This window comes from Protopterus annectens, chromosome 11.part0 (assembly GCF_019279795.1).
Source record: "Protopterus annectens isolate FY-2018-M chromosome 11.part0, PAN1.0, whole genome shotgun sequence".
Taxonomy (NCBI): domain Eukaryota; kingdom Metazoa; phylum Chordata; order Ceratodontiformes; family Protopteridae; genus Protopterus; species Protopterus annectens.
This window is the reverse complement of record NC_056745.1, coordinates 1,371,107,169-1,371,124,300: the sequence shown is the minus strand read 5'-3', so window position 1 is coordinate 1,371,124,300 and position 17,132 is coordinate 1,371,107,169. Positions and strand designations below refer to the sequence as shown.

At 34.3% G+C, this 17,132-nt stretch overlaps 1 protein-coding gene across 3 annotated transcripts in view; it reads right to left on the bottom strand.

Annotated features, from left to right (window-relative positions):
* LRGUK (leucine rich repeats and guanylate kinase domain containing) overlaps positions 1-17,132 on the bottom strand; it is a 1,953,320-nt gene that overhangs the window by 801,851 nt on the left and 1,134,337 nt on the right. For all 3 annotated transcript variants that reach the window (XM_044088664.1, XM_044088665.1, XM_044088666.1), the window contains one exon: positions 11,545-11,641. In XM_044088664.1, the coding sequence (XP_043944599.1) occupies positions 11,545-11,641 (97 nt within the window). The remainder of the gene's footprint in view (positions 1-11,544; positions 11,642-17,132) is intronic.

The following is a 17,132-nucleotide window of genomic DNA, read 5'->3' as shown; positions in this document are numbered from 1 at the left end:
TCAGAATAAGTAAACATGTATACAATCAAAGAATATAATATGTCTACAAGAATGGGAGGTTGGCATTGTGGTTAAGGTGTTCATCTTTTAGGCACAAGGTGCAGGGTTTGATTCTCACATGGGGTAATTGTCTGGGCCTGGAATGGCTCACAAGAGCAGTTAGCCTGGTACTAATTTATGAACTTATGATCCTATGAACAACTTTACACATACTAAATAAAATAGAAAAAATTTAATTCATTTGACCCACAAATTAATAAATATGAAAATTACAACTGTCTTCCTCCCTATAGTAGACCAGGGAGATAAGGTGAGATACAGGGAAAGATGACTGTAGAGATATTCAGTTTGGTCAACTTATAATAAAGGTTCTAAACAACTGCTTAACTTTTATTATTCATAATAACTCACTGACAAGCTTTTTTAAGATGATGCATACTAAAAATATAAGACATAGTAATATGAATCAGAAGCATGAGCTAAACGTTGTTAGTCTAATGGAGAGTTTGAGAGGTAGTTTGCCTTTTTCAACAAACTAGTAACACTTTACTCCATGGTACAATTATTTAGGGTTATATCATTAGGTGATTTTTTTATTTGTTTCAAAAGTTTTGTCTACAGGTTAAGATTTCACATCATTAGATATAAAGTACAGAATAAGTTCTATAAATAAATGTGATTTCGTTATACCTGTGTTTTTTTTTCTTCTTATATAAACATCTGATTTTAAATGCATATCTATTAATATTAATAGACTGAATAATCCGGTACAGGGGGGGGGTCTGTTCCAATACTTGCAATTACATAAAGCACAAATTTTATTTCTGCAGGAGACACATTACTTAATAAAGATGTAAATAAACTTTTATTAAAGAATTATTTGGTTTTAGCAGGTTCTGGCTTTCAAGCTAAAAGGAGAGGCACCCTCATTTTATGGAAGAGCTCACCAGTAATGCGTAAAGTAAAAGATACCGATGTTGATAAAAACGGTATGTTAAGCACTGTTATAACTGAGTGAAACAGAAAACTATATAGATTGGTGAAGTGTTACAGGATTCCAGGGGTTGTAGCTAAAGATGCAAAAAAATGACTTTTTCACGATAGCCTGTTACATGAAAGGTGAGGTCATAATGGCTGGTGATTTTAATTGTATTTCATCAGACAAAGATTTCACTGCAGATAGAAATCTGAGAATCACATCTTCAGCCAAACATTTAACAATTTTGCAAATCTAATGAACTTAAAGAATATATATGAGCTAATGAAAACAAACTCACTTCAGTTTACTCAATATTCATATAAATATGGAACATGAACAAATATTGATAATTTTTTCTCAAACAATCTGTTATCACATATCAGAGGAGTTTTAATAGTGTCATGTCCCTTATTAGACCATAATGCTATAATCTTAGTATTATTTTAAAAACTGACAATTTAATACATCACAGGAGATTACCAGCAAGCAGTATTAAAATAAAAGGATTCAAGGATTGGTATGTTAAAGAGATCAAAAATTTCCTAGAAATAAACAAGAATGGTGAAGTATCTGACATTTCCTGTGAGATTCACTAAAGGCTTACTTAAATGGAAGAGTTACAAGCTGGTATATTAGTAAAACAAGACAATAGGACAAAGAATTGAATACACTACAGGCCAAAATAGATACACTAAAGTTAAATCTAAAATCAAATGACAGCACTAGTCTGTCTGAACTTAAAAACCTAAGTACAAAATATGTTGAAATTCTAAATCATAAAGTTTCAATAAACCTGGAAAAACCTAAACTTCAGGCATATTTAGCAAACCCTTTAATCTTGCATAAATTTGCTTTTAGATCAAAGAAAACAAATAAACTAAATTGTATCAAAGAACGTAGAACACATACAAATAATAAAAAAAGAAAGCAGAACAGATATTAAAAGTATTGTTGAGGGCTTTAAAATATTTTATGAAAATATAAATAATAATACAAATAACCTAGATGATGATATAGTTGAAACTTTTCTAAAGGAAAATATAAATAATACAATAACAAGTAAACAAATAAAAAAATGATAGACTGCTCACTTTAACAGAAATAAACAATCAAATAAAAAATCTAAAAAATAGTAAGGCTCCAGGTTTAGATGATTCTATACCAGAACTATTTAAAATGCTACTGGGTGATGCAGTTAAAATATTAGATAAGGTCTACAGATAAATAAAAGCAACTTCTGAAGTCTCCACATCATGGAAATATTCCCTTATATCACCTATTTTAAAACAAGATAAGGATCCTACAAAGTGCTCATCATACAGACCCATTTCACTTTAAAATGTGGACTATAATATGTTCATGTCCATTTCAGCTAATGGATTTAATCTACTTATACCTAACCTAATTAATAATGATCAAACTGGGTTTATATTAAATAGACAAGTATAGGATAATATAATAAGAATACATACATTAATAAACTATGCAAATAAAAATAAAAAAAAACTTTATATCATTAATCTCAATTAAGATAAGGCTTTTGACTCAGTTAATTGATCATACTTGTTTAAAACACTTAAAGTGTATAATTTCTCACCTGAGCTAATTGCATTAATTTCTGAGTTATACAATAACTCTTGTGCTTATGTTAAAATAGGTTCTTTTCATTCTAATACTTTTAAATTACAAAAAGGCACAAAACAAGACTGTCCATTATCACCTTTAACATTTGTATTAGCTATACAGCCCTCTCCTAATAGTATTAGATCTAATAAGAAAATTAATGGTATCAAAATAAAAGAAAAATTTGAACTAAAGATTCAACTCTTTGCTGATATTTTACTAACAATAGGAAATATAGAGAATTCATTAGAACATATTAGTTTGATGAGTCAGTTTAAAGAAATCTCAAAACTAAGATTTAATCATAATAAAACAAGTACATTATTAATTAACAAAATAATAATAAAAAATTCATACAAACATATTCTAACTTCAATTGGAATAGCAATCAAATGAAATACCTTGGTATAACCATTATGTCTAATAGTAAATAAATGATACAAACAAACTTTCAACAGGTTGTTGATAAAATTTTATGTTTAGTCACAAACTGGAACAAATTCTTCTTTATCATGGAAGAACAATTAATGCTTATTAAGATGGTAATTTTCCCTAAAATATTTTTGTCTTACAATGTTTAGTACTATCTCCACCAAAAATAATGAGGATGAAGACAAGTAATATACTTATACTTTTTGGCAACCTAATAAATCAAAAGTTTCCTTAGATTGGCATAGAAAAGGTTGGGATAATGATGAAATATTATTCCCTGATATTCAATTGCATGCTACTTCAACAATTGTAAAAGGTATAATGTTGTGGATAAATTCATCTTATGATTCAAACTGGAAACAAATGCATCAAGAAATATTATTAGTAAATAATAAGTAAATCACAACCAGCCATAAACAAGTAGTCCCTAATATCTTTATCTGGTTATTAAAAGAATTTTGTGTAAATGGAATTACACCCTCTTCTCATACTCCCTATTCAAATAACATCATTTCCTCTTTCCAAAAGTTCACATATTCTAACCATTCTACTAAAGACTTAATATTTTTTTTATGTTTCCAAATGCATATAGAAATGGCTGCTTAGAAACTTAGAACTTCAACAAAATGCTAGTATTGAAAAAACAAAGTAATTTAATTTATTGGCATCAATTCTTAAATGGTACTGATGTACATACATAATGTTGCAATTTTAAGGTCCATATACAATCAAGATTTTGAGAATTGGTTAATTTTACAAATATTTAGAGATTTTGTGAAAACACAGATTAATAAGATATTTAACCTAGATAAGAAATAATTCCCAAAATAATTGGATTCTTAATAAATATCAATAATAATACAATGAAAAATAAATATTTGTCACAAATGTATAAAGTTCTTAAGTTAGATTTCACATATTTAGACAATTCCTACCGGAACTACTCCTAAAAAAATAGTAAAGAAGACTACTCTGAAGAATACTAAAAACATAGATAAAACTGCATCTTCATTATACTGGAAAATTTTCACTTGGATATTCTTACAAAGAGCTTTTGTCACTCCTAACAAAATTACAATTATGTATAAATCAAACAGAATTAAATGCGGGAGATGTGATTCTGAAATAATAGCTGATTGGATGCATATAGTATATGAATGTGAAGTAATCTCCCCTGTTTGGAAAGAAATGAATAACTTCATTCAAGTTCTATAGCCAGACAGATGTAATATTTCTAAATCTTTAGTTTTATTTAACACTCTGATTCCTGAGATAATTCCAAAAGCCCAAGTGCCTCTTATATGGCCTATTGTTGCTATAGCCAGAAAAGTAATTACTAAGAATTGGAAAAGTAAAGTTACTACCTCTAGCAGTGAATTCATTAGTATGGCAGAAATTGTATGCAGTAGTGAATTGCATAGTATAAAGATGAGAACTTCTAATACTGTCCAAGAACCAGGTATAGAACAGTTAGATGCACTGGTAAACCAACACAAAATTAGATCCAGTAAAAAAGGGCACAGCACGACCATCCATATAAAACAGAATTTATTACATCAGGCTTTCGAGTTGAAACTCTTTTTCAAGAATGAATCAATACATTACAGCCACAGAATATATATATATATATATATATATATATATATATATATATATATATATATATATAAACACCAGCCAATCACGTAACATAACTCAAACACATTATATAATTATACAATTTATATAATCAACTAACTAAACCTAGTTTAGAAAACATCACTAAAAACAATAATCAACTTAATAATATACTAAAATACTTCATTACAGCCGAAAAAGCTTCATAGGACATATATAATATTCTAACTGACATATGCTTGTTTTAGTTTTAAAATGGGTTTAATACTATTAGTTTTATTAAGCCCTGGGTAGACATCAGATCTAAAAAAATGTTATCCATTTATATTCTGCTCTCTCTGTGGCATTCACAATATCCCCTCCCCTCTTATTCTTGCAAACTTTCTGCAGTATCCTGAATTTAAAAGCATACTCATTTCCACAATGTAAAATATGCTTGCTAAGTGCATTTGTCTCAACCCCTCTTCTTATGTCAGATAAATGGGAAGCAATTCTCTCCTTAAATTTGCAGTTAGTTTTGCCAATATAAAACATAAACATTTCTCACAATTAGCCAAATAGACTAAATTTTCACTATTGCACGCCCCAAATGCCTTAAGAATAAAACTGGCTTGTGTTACAGGATGTATAAATTCTGTCTCCACATTAATGAACTTACAAAAACTGCACTTATAACAGGGGACTGTTCCCGTATTAAATCTATGTAGCTCTTCATTTTTAACCAAAATCTTTATAACAGGGAAGTTGCTTAAGATTCTTCTCTTTTTTTATATACAAAATAAGGCCTTTATCATACTATTTTCCTAAGATTAACATCTGAACTAAGAACAGTCCAATTTATTTTAATTATGGACTGAGCCTGTCTAAAATGTCTGTTATACTTCATCATGTATTCTAGTTTATTAAATCCAGCTTCTCTCACAGAGCTATTATTCTGGGCATTATTGCCTTCTCTAAGTAAATATGGTTTGGCCAAGCTAGGCCTTTGAGATCTAACATATTCTGCATTCTTGGTTAATAAACCTCTATTATAACCTCTTGCCACAAAATCTTGTGTCATAGTATTAATCTCAGCTGCAAACCCCTCTTCAGTAGTATTTGGCCTACTGGCTCTCAAGAATTGACTTTTTACTACACCTTTATAAATGTGGGTGGGGTGTATACTGGAATTATGTACATACCTAGTTGCTTGTACCTCTTTCCTATATATAGATGTATGAATTCTACCACCAATATTCATCAGTTTAACATCCAAACAGGTGATTTCCTCTACTGAGCAAGACATTTCAAACTTAAGGAAGTTGGTGCTATTTTGTAGATGTTCAACAAATAGCTCCAATGCCTCCCTATTACCTCTCCACAACAATTCTATGTCATCTACAAAACATTTGTAGTACATTAAAACACTATTGTAGCATTCATTTTGATAGAATCAAAGATAGTGTATTCTTCCCATCTGACCAACACTATGCTGGCATATCTGTTGGCTACAGTTGTGCCCATAGCTACTCCTGAAATCTGATGATACACATCATCCCCAAACATGAAAACATTATTCTGTAAAACAATATCCAGTAAAGAACATAGCAGTGAAATTTTGTTAGCTGTAAAGGTACTGTGCCTAACTAGAAATTCTCTAACATATTCAATACCTATATTGTTAGGAATGACCGTAAATAAGGACTTAATATCCATAGTTACAAACAATACATCTGTCATATTTGTATCCAAAAACATTCTCAGTGACTCTAAAAATTCAACAGTGTCCTTTATATAGGACATGCTATGTTTCAATAAAGGTTTAAGTTGCTGGTCTAAATATTTTGAGATTGCTGTGGTAGCCCATTGTTTTCCTGAAACTATGGGTCTCATTGGGGGTGAATCAAGTTTTTATGAAGCTTGGAAACCCATATATGACAGGGCAGACAGGATGTTCTATATAGAAATAGTTATATTATTCAGGAGTAATCGCTAGTTGCATCAAATAGTCATGCAATTCAGTTTTAATCCTATAAATCCTTCTATTCAGCTCAGTAACATTTATGATTTTAAGTGTTGCACTGTCATTTATGAATTCATACATCAGTTCTTGATATTGTTGTACATTAAATATAACATACTGAAACCAGCTGATAAAGGTGGTAAAACAGTCAGTCCTTTTAACTAAATCCATTAATACTTTTCTTTCACTAACATTCAAGTTGTGAAAACTAGATGATTTTCCATTAAAAAACAAATCATAGACATCATTCTCACATAACTGTAAAAAGGCTGTAACAGTCGCTGTACTATAAGGCAAGAAAGTACTACTTCTTTTTAAGACATTTTCAGTATTGGCACTGTTATTCCCAAATAACATTTTCAGATCTAAATTCCTAATAAACATTCTTAACTCTGTAATGCTGTCATTCAATAAACCATTACCTGATGGAATAAAAGTTAAACCCTTGTCTATTAATCTCAGTTCCGTTACAGAAAATTCAAAACCAGACAAGTTAACAACAGTATGTCCTGCTAAGTCTTTCTGCTTCTTGTTACAGGGCCTACCTTCGGTCTCACTCCTAAGTCTTTCCTTTGTGGTGTTCCTCTTTGCCTGCTTCGGTTTCTCTCCCTCTGCTGCACCTGTATTAGAAGCTGTAAGTTTATTTTTAGATTTGTTTCGCCTAAAAAACTGCTCGTTGTCTCAATGGCAGTAATACTGCTGTTATGAACCTCACCAGCATGGTTTCCATCAGCCACCACTTCTTGACCTGTAGATTCACTTGTAGAACAGCCCTCTCTTCTAGATTGTTGTAGCTGAGCATTTAAATGATTTGCACTTACATTTGATGAAATACGAGCCCTCACAGTTTCCTCTCTCGGCCAAGAGAAAACGCGGCCTTTCTGAAAGTCAGACATGTCTATAATCAGCTTTCGCTTCTTAGTAGAGACTAGTTCGCTCTCAAACTCAGCAAGCTTATCTAACACATTTTGATACTGTTGTCTAAGCCTCTCATACTCAGTACATACATCCTATAACACAAGCCAGTTTTATATTTAAGGCATTTGGGACATGCAATAGTGAAAATTTAGTCTATTTGGCTAATTGTGAGTAATGTTTATATTTTTATATTGGTAAAACTAACTGCAAATTTAAGGAGAGAATTGCCTCCCATTTATCTGATGTAAGAAGAGGGGTTGAGACAAATGCACTTAGCAAGCATATTTTACATTGTGGAAATGAGCATGCTTTTAAATTCAGGATACTGCAAAGAGTTTGCAAGAATAAGACGGGAGGGGACATTGTGAATGCAGAATATAAATGAATAAATGTTCTTAGATCTGATGTCTACCCAGGGCTTAATAAAACTAATAGTATTAAACCCATTTTAAAACTATGATTCATTCTTGAAAAAGAGTTTCAACTCGAAAGCTTGATGTAATGAACTCTGTTTTATATGGATGGTTGTGCTGTGCCTTTTTTTTTTACTGGAACTTCTAATATTGCACATTCATATACATGTTGGCTTAAACTTAAAGAATTGCTTGAAAAATATTAATTGTTGATATATATAACTTTGATGTACTGATCAGCTGTGGATCTATGTAAATAGCTATTTGTTTGTTTTGCAATTGATTTATTTATTGTTTTAAAACCAAATAAAAAAATACTTCCTGTAGTGGAACCCCATGGATATATGCAAATAACCCTTTAAGGATGCACAAGTGTTTCAGCTAAATGACTTCTGAATGTCCAGGACTTTTTACTTTTTAAATCTTTACGGGTACATTCAAGCCAATAAAGCCTGACCTGAATATATCCACAAAGATGTAAAAAGTAAAACAGACAGCAGTAGAACTCTGTTCAGAAAGTGAAATTTGTACAATGAAGGAACTTGAGGGTCTAACAATCATGCTGACCTGAAGGTAGTGAATCCAGTGATGAAACAGATACAGCAAGGCCAAACAGTATATATTTATAGTCAGTGTTGGGAAACATTTAAATGACTAACTGTTTGGGTGTCTCAGTGGCACAAGGATGAATGGCAAACGCATGGAAATCGGTGAGGGAAACAGCAAAGGAATGACAAAAGACATGTCATTTTTTTGTTAGACACATTGATATGTATGCCACATCCATTTTTAAAGAAGGTACAACTAAACAAGTCAACTGAATAGTAGCATGAATAATCTCAATGGGAAGTGAGAGGGAGAGACTGAGAAAATACTTGCTATATAAGTGGCCATTTGGGAATGCTATTGTACAGAGGGCAAGAGAACTACTGGCAGTGCATATGGATAAACTGTATCAAAAGTAATACAACACTGAAATTTGTCAGGCTTTGAGATCATCACTACTGCAAATCAAAGCACATAAGATATTGCACTGAGATTCCAAATTAGGACAGATTTTGAAGACAGACTTTATAAGATCATTGACTCTCATACAAAATCAACATTGTTGTTTGACAAATGTTGATACTTATTCTGAGTTACTGTTGGTACAATCTAGTAAAAAGACAAAGTAGGCTACATCATTAAAATGACTTGAAAAACATTTCTTTGTAGAGACCACCAAAAGAGACACAGAGTGACTAAGTAACTCACAATACAGGTACTGAAGTACAAAACTTGGATAAAGAATAAAGGATTAATTGGGCGCATCATGCTCCATATCATCTACAAGCTGGTTTCACAGATTGCTCAAAGATCAGATCAGGAGGAATACTAATTCCCATGCTTCACACAGGCAATCCAATGTGAGTACCCTGTAGCAGACTGAATAATTTTCAAATAAGAATGGCGTGCTCACCCTAGAACTTACATATGAACTATGTTCCAGCAGACAAGTGCATTACAAACCTGACAGTTATATGGGGAAGTAGAATAACCAATTATTTCAGACATAATACAGGCACAAATCTGGCGTCATGTTGCCTATGACCAATGTGTGCCTCCCCAATGGTGAAGAGAGATTCCTTAAGGCTAGGAAATATACTTACCATCTTGGTGGCAACTGGAACAGGAAAAGCCTTCTTCCTAGTGATTAGGAAACAAAAGTAGAATGGAGTGCAACTGCTGAAGACAGTAGATTACCAAGGCATCCATTCACAGTCAGCGTTGGGGGTGGGTGCTAGCAGAACCATGTTTGCATACAGATTTACAAATTATCCTGCAAGATGCATATTCTGAAAGAAATGCAAAGTTTGTTAGGAACTAAATTATGCATGAAGACAGGTGTTCAGGGTAATACAAAGAGGACTGTTATGTGTAAAGGACCAGGTGATACACTTCTTGTACTGTTAGGCAAAATAGAATATCTTGCCTAATTTCCTTTTATAGATTATCATTGTGTTCTCCATTTCAGATGCCAATTTATGAAAGGCAGATTACTATGTAAAAAAAATATAAAACTGTTTAGCTCTGATATTTCTCTGATTTAAAGAAACAGGCATTGCTCCCATTGGTCAGATAAAATCATCTAGTTATGGAATGTTGCAGCAACACTGGTATTACCCTAATATGAGAAGGGAAGGCCTTGGTCTGCTTGAAAACAAACGGGATGAAAATTGACATCTGTAACTAAAAGCCCAGATTGCTGCATCCTTGCAGAAAAGTGAAAAGATGGACTGCAAACACTTCTATGCAAGTCTTACTTACTACAGCATGATACCATCTCTGCAGCAGGAGGTGGGAAATTAATAACAATACTGAAAAAGTATGCAAAGTGCTATACAATTCTACCATGTCCGCTACACATGACACAGAGTCCATAGGATGAATACTAGCAAATATCCTCAAAAAGATGGCTTGTTGTGGATTGTGTAAACACTAAGGTATCACACCTCCCTTGCATTTTTGTCCTAGGAAGTGTGCCACAATGTCATGCCAAATTGCCCATAAAATAAATCGGCACAATTGTTTCTATAAAATAAGAATGTTATTTGTAATATAATAATAATAACAATAATGCACAAGATTGATGTTCATTTAATGCAATAAAAGCACAAAAATAACCATGCAATCTAGGGTTTGTCATCCCAATCCCATCAGTCCTTCTACTGTAGGTCACCATCTTCCTCATCCTTTCAGCATCTCCTCATTTCTAGCACTACAATGATATGCTGCTAACACATATATTAAGTGCAATACAACACAACAACAATGGTACTTCTAGGGCACATTTTCTCCTAACACCTTCTAACTTCCTTTCCCTCCTGCTGGAAAAATACAGCATTAGAACACTAATGAGGCAGTGCTGCACTGATATACATGTTGGTTGCAAGTCACTGCCCTTGTGAGAATGGTGGAGTCTGGACAGAGTAAGGAGGATAAAATTGGTGGGTTAGTTAATGGGGAAAATGCTGGGGTGGTAAAGTAAAAAGTTTTAATATACTCATTTTCATGAATTTTGTTACTGTAACTACACCATAATGATTAATTTTTTTGAGGAAAATAAAATTGGGGAAAATAATTAACAAAATAATAGGTGTTACAGATGTAACTGAGGTCAATCAAAAAAGCAAAACAAAATAAGCTCCCACAAAGTAAGAAAGATAAATATTCATTCTTACATTGAGACCACTGGCAGCTACTATTCTGCAAGTAAAGAAGATCACCATAACTCTGTTTTCAGACCCCAATAACTATTTAACTAAAAAAAATCTTCATAAAGATGCTGTGCAGCTTTTGTACTAATATCAGAGTCCTCACAGTTTATAAATCTGTACAAAATGAAACTGTGTACCAAGATGTAAATACTATGATCATAAGCCTGCAGAATTCTGAGTAACTTATTTCATTAAAAATAATTTCCTTCTGCAATAATAAACTTGATTTGGAGGACATGACTTTAAAAATCTGTCCAAGTTAAGTTACACTGAGTACTTTTAAAATGTCAGTTTATGTCTTACCAGACTGATCATGGCTTCAAAAACCTCTGGTGAGACATAGTGATAATCTCTTCCATTCTCCTCTCCTAAGTATGGCTGTCTTGTTGTATGAGAGACACTGGAAAACACGTTTATAAACAGGTTAAACAATTTTTAAGTATCAAGTCATTGCAATCTTAACACAAAAGTACAGAGAAGACTGGCTTTATGCTGCAGAGAAATGAAGCCCTGACTGTATCCCAAATGATACAGGTACATTTAGAGGGCCTAGATACTGGAGGAGCTGACTGGGGAGAATGTAAGTGTCTCACTGTAAGGGGTAGATACAATGACTAGATTCTACTTCATGAGTACCATTTCTTGAAGCAACAGGGATTAACTAAAATAAAATGCAAAAGACAATGATTCAGCCTGCCACACAATGTGTATCACTGCAGCTAGGCAGGGAATGTGGAAGCAGGCATCTGAGCCCCAACATGACAGGCCTTGTCTCAGCATTGTGATTAATGGCCACAAAGGAGCAGAGAAAGTCGATGTCAAGCAAAAACACTGATAGTATCTTGGGTAATGGCTCACTTGCTCCAACTTTTGCCATCAACTGCTGACCAGCAAAGTCTGTGGCTAAACAGGAAGGAAGGAAAACAAAAATGATCAGCTGTGGTACTATGGGCCAAAGAGTCAGTCTAGGGAAGACCAAAAAAGAAATAAAAAAAAATAATAATAAAATACACAGTAGTAGTTATATTTTCTATACAAAAAGAAAGTAAAATATATTTGAATATACTCACCATAAATATGTATGTTTCAATAAAAAGACCAAAGGTGCATAAATTCAAAATAGGAATAGACAACTGGCAAAGGTCTATTTCCTTTTTACTTTTTTTTTCCTTTTATTTATTGTTTAATTACAACAAAAATATTCAATACTAATGTTCAAATCTTCCATCAGAAAGTAAACAATACAATTTTTGCTTAACAAAACTTCTTCTTCTTTCGGCTTTTCCCGGTTTGGGGTCGGCACAGCAGATCACCTGTCCGCTCATTATTGGCAGTGGAGTTTTACGGTGTCGAGTTGCCAGCCCAGCGCCCAACCTTCCACAGAAGGCACACACACGCACAACTAGGGCCAATTTAGAGTGTCCAGTCCACCTACAGCACGTCTTTGGGATGTGGGAGGAAACCGGAGCACCCGAAGGAAACCCACGCGACCACAGGGAGGACATGTAGACTCCGCACAGAAGGCACCCCAGCCGAGAATCGAACCGGAGAACCTCTTACTGTGAGGCGGCAATGCTAACCACCATAGCCGGCTTTAGGCACCAGTGAACCCTGCAGTCGCTGGGGGACCCGTGTTCCTGGGGGGCCCCCAACCACAGAAAGTTGTATTATTTTGATATTTTGTAACATCTGTCAAACCAATAAAAGCTAGTACAGCAGTCTCATAGAATTAATAAACCAAGTGGGTAATAACTCATTTGTATCTCCTTTAAAATTCAAATATTTCTGTAGTTATAGTCACAGTGTTTTAGGAAGTAACAGCCTTTACAATTCCATTAAATATTTTATCAATAACATAGTGCCCCTGGCTTAGTTAAACCCTGCTGGTGGACATTCTCTCTACTAAAACTAACATAGCTAGCTTTAGGTACAAGCAATACCCATGGCAGCAGGGAGGGGCCCCTTCATCATCCTTGACTGCATGGGGGCCCAGAAAAGATGCTTCTGGGTTGGGGAAAATGAGGAGAAAACATCTATTAATTTCCTGGTTATCTGCTTTAACCTGAACCCAGCTTTGATATGACCCTGTTAGGATAAAGCTGATAATGAACATGAGCAAGGCAAGCAATAGAGAGATCAGCAACCCAGAGTGACTGATGTCACTGCAAACCTTGAATTTTAAGAAGATCTGATGCTTTCAATCTATAGCAATGATTTTCTTTTTCAGGGTTTTTATAAATACTGACAGAACACTAGATACTATAACTCTCAACTTCAGTGCAGTGCCAAACATAATAGCAGAATAGAGGTTCAAAATCAGGAAAACATTTTAAATATTATTCTAATTCACTCAAAAATTTAATACAATAACACCTTTTACATCAACATGCATTTTTGGACAATAAGAAATATAAAACTCTGATGTCTGGATTTATTGACTGTCTGTAATCCTTAATGATTTACCAGCAAATTAAACTTTTTTGAAAGGCAGAGCAAGATTATAAGCAAAATCAGGAAAGGTCTGTGAAATAGGGACAGTGACAGCTATCCATTACCCCTCAATGAGGTTAATAAGTGACTTACCCTGCTGCTGTATGACAACTTCTAAACAGCAGTCACTGATCTGGCTTAACAGTACCATTACTGCACAATGTATTGCTATTTGCTGAAATAAGTTCAAAACTAGTATTGATATGGCTAGTGTGTGTGTGTGTGTGTGTGTGTGTGTGTGTGTGTGTGTGTGTGTGTGTGTGTGTGTGTGTGTGTATGTGTGTGTGTGTGTTATCATTGATTTTTATCTTTGCACACACCCAGTAATGCCAGGACACATGCATTATTCTTTTAGGTATCAGTAAAAAATGCAGCTAGCAAGTAATTGTACTTCAGAAGTTAGGCATAAAATATATCACAGAACATTCAGACACTTAGAAGTTTAAAAGTCTGGTGGCCCCCACTCCTCAGACTATGTAAATGGATACAGGGGTATTCCTTAATTATCAATGACTATGTGGGGACCCCACAAATGCTGTTCCTGGTTGGGGAAAAATGAGGAATAAAAAAAATATTCATTTTCTGATTACACTCTTTAACCTGAACGGGGCTATGATTTGACCCTGTTAGGAAAAAGGTGATAATGGTTTCTGCTCTCAACTGCACCCATTCTAAAACTAGTCCTGCTTAGATGTGTGTGTACAGAAAGGTGCTGTAGGTTATGTGGAGGGAGGGGGGGTTGTGTGGTTATTACTTTAATTTTCATCACAGTCAAACATTAGAGGTTTGCACAGGAGGTCATTATAGCTTGTGTTTGGGCTGGGGACAGTGTGGTCATTGTTACTTTTACTTTTCTCACAGACCTCAGTGGTGTACAAACACGGTTACTATAGCTTGTGTAGGGGCAGTGTACTGTCTAGGAGCAACAAAGTAGAATACATTATTGCAATCATTTGTTTTTTTTCCCACTTTCCTCACAGTCACACATCAGGCACATATACAGGTGTCTACCTTTGGGGTTTAAGGCTGAGAAGGCATGCGATGTGTATGTATGATAGCAGTTACTTGAAATACATGAATGTAGCAATTTTAATCTCTGCTTTTATCCTAATTTAACACCAGATGGATGTATAGGCAGTGACTGTCTTTTTTTTTTTTTTTTTGGGGGGGGGGGGGGGGTAGGGAAGCAGGCAGTATTCCCATATGAGGAACTAAAGATTAAGCCCTGTATATCCTCACAACAATTGGCTTGTTAGTTTACTGTGAAGTATGAGGAGATAGCTAGCAGGTTAGGCTGGTGCCAGGCAAGCAAGTACGGTAGCTCCAAAAATGAAAAAAAGCCAGCACCCTGGAGAATCTAAATACAATGATTTATTTGAACTAGACCGGTTTCAGCACAAAGCTTTCCTCAGTAGTACATAGAAAAATGACTGGGTCAGAGTCTTATATAGCTTCAACCAATTAGATTAATGACATCATTTCCTGTGGTTGAAAAAAGCAAAAATAAGTTATGATAAATCATCACAAATATTCACATTGGAAATATAAAGAATATTATTCATCTATTCAAAATGTCATATTAATGTTTATATATATAGCATAATAATGCAAATGAAATAAACATAATGATGGGGTTGCTGAAAAGGAATGGTGAATGTAAAATGGTTAAATAAATAGTAGAATAATAAGCATAAGCATAATAATATCATATACAAAATAGAATGAAGAAAATCATAAAGTGACAATGACAATTGCACAAAATAATTAGACTGACTAGTGAATGCTAGAAAGTCATAGTTTGTCATTTAGTCCTGGGGGGAAAAGCCCCCCAAGTTTTATTATCCACCTCCTTTCTTTTTTGTTAAGAATGTCATGCCACCCTACCTTAAAGGTTCGATTACCAGTAATGCGATCAATGATGGTAAATGAAAATTTAGCAGTGGAATGTTTAGTTGTGTGTCTGTATAGCGCATTGGTTATTCTCTGGTTCCTGATGTCCCCCAAGTGTTCTGAAATTCTGATACGAAACTGTCTGGATGTTTGGCCAATGTAAAAGGCCTGACAAGTGCATGTAGCTAAGTAGATTATCCAGTCCGAACTGCAATTACCAAAGAATTCAATATTGAATATTTGTCCTGTGTTTTTGCTAGTGAAGCTAGTGGTCTTGAAAATGTAGCTGCAAAAGCTGCAGTGGCCACAGGGGTAGATGCCAATTAATTTGTCTCCTGTAAGTGTCCTTTGTGTAAGATTGTCATCCTTTGGGTTTATTCTTTTGTAATGAGAGAAGTGAGAACTAAGTGATTTGCCCTTTCTATATTAAAAATAACACCATTCCCCTAAATAATCCTCCAAAAGGGGGGTGCGAGTTGAGTATGTTCCAATGGTTATTGATGATATTAATCAAATTCCTGCTGTTCCGGCCATAGGTCGTGACAAATCTGCATAAGTTGGAACCATTATCTCTTCGTCTTCTGTTATATTGTAGAAGAGAATCTCTAGGTTTGATATTGCTGGATTGAATGGCTGAGTGGATGATCTGCGGTGAATACCCCCTGGACAAAAATCTGTTGGTTAAATCAGTTTGATGTTTAATAAGGTCATCCTGTGAGGAACATATTCTTTTTATCCTCAGAAACTGAGATTTGGGAATATTTTTGGTGATGTGTTTGGGGTGAAAACTATCCGCATGCAAAAGTGTATCGAATTGTGGGAATTTCCTGTAAACAGGTGTTTGGAGTGTATTATCTGATTGTCTTGTAAGATGAACATCCAAAAAATGAATTTCATTCAAATGATGTTCCTCCGTAAATTCAATACCCCAGATATTCCCATTCAGATATTCCATGAATTCCTGGAGGTATTCGTTACCTCCCTTCCAAACCAACCAACAATCGTCCAGGTATCTTCTCCATATATCAATTTCTGGTAAATATATGTTGTGCATTGGATTGTATATAATGGTTTCTTCTATGTAGCCCATGAAGAGGTCTGCATAGATGGGTGCAAAAGATGCACCGATGGCCGTCCCTTGAAGTTGCCAATAACAATCCTGTTGGAAATAGAACACATTTTTGGTCAAAATGTGTTCAGCCATACATATTAATAGTGTATTCATTCCTGGTGGATATAGATTTGATTTATTAAGCCAAAACTCCAATGCCATCAGACCTGCCCAGTGAGGAATGCTAGTGTATAAAGATGATACATCCAAGGTGCACATAAACCAATCCGGACCCAGCTGTGATTCTGTGACTATCTGCAAGAATTCAGTGGTGTCCTGTATTCTTGCACGAATCTGTGTTAATAATGGTTTCAATTTTTCAGTAAGAAAGGCAGATAGGGGTTCCATAAGTGAACCAATGCCAGATACAATTGGTTTGCCGGGCGGTTGTTGTATGGAT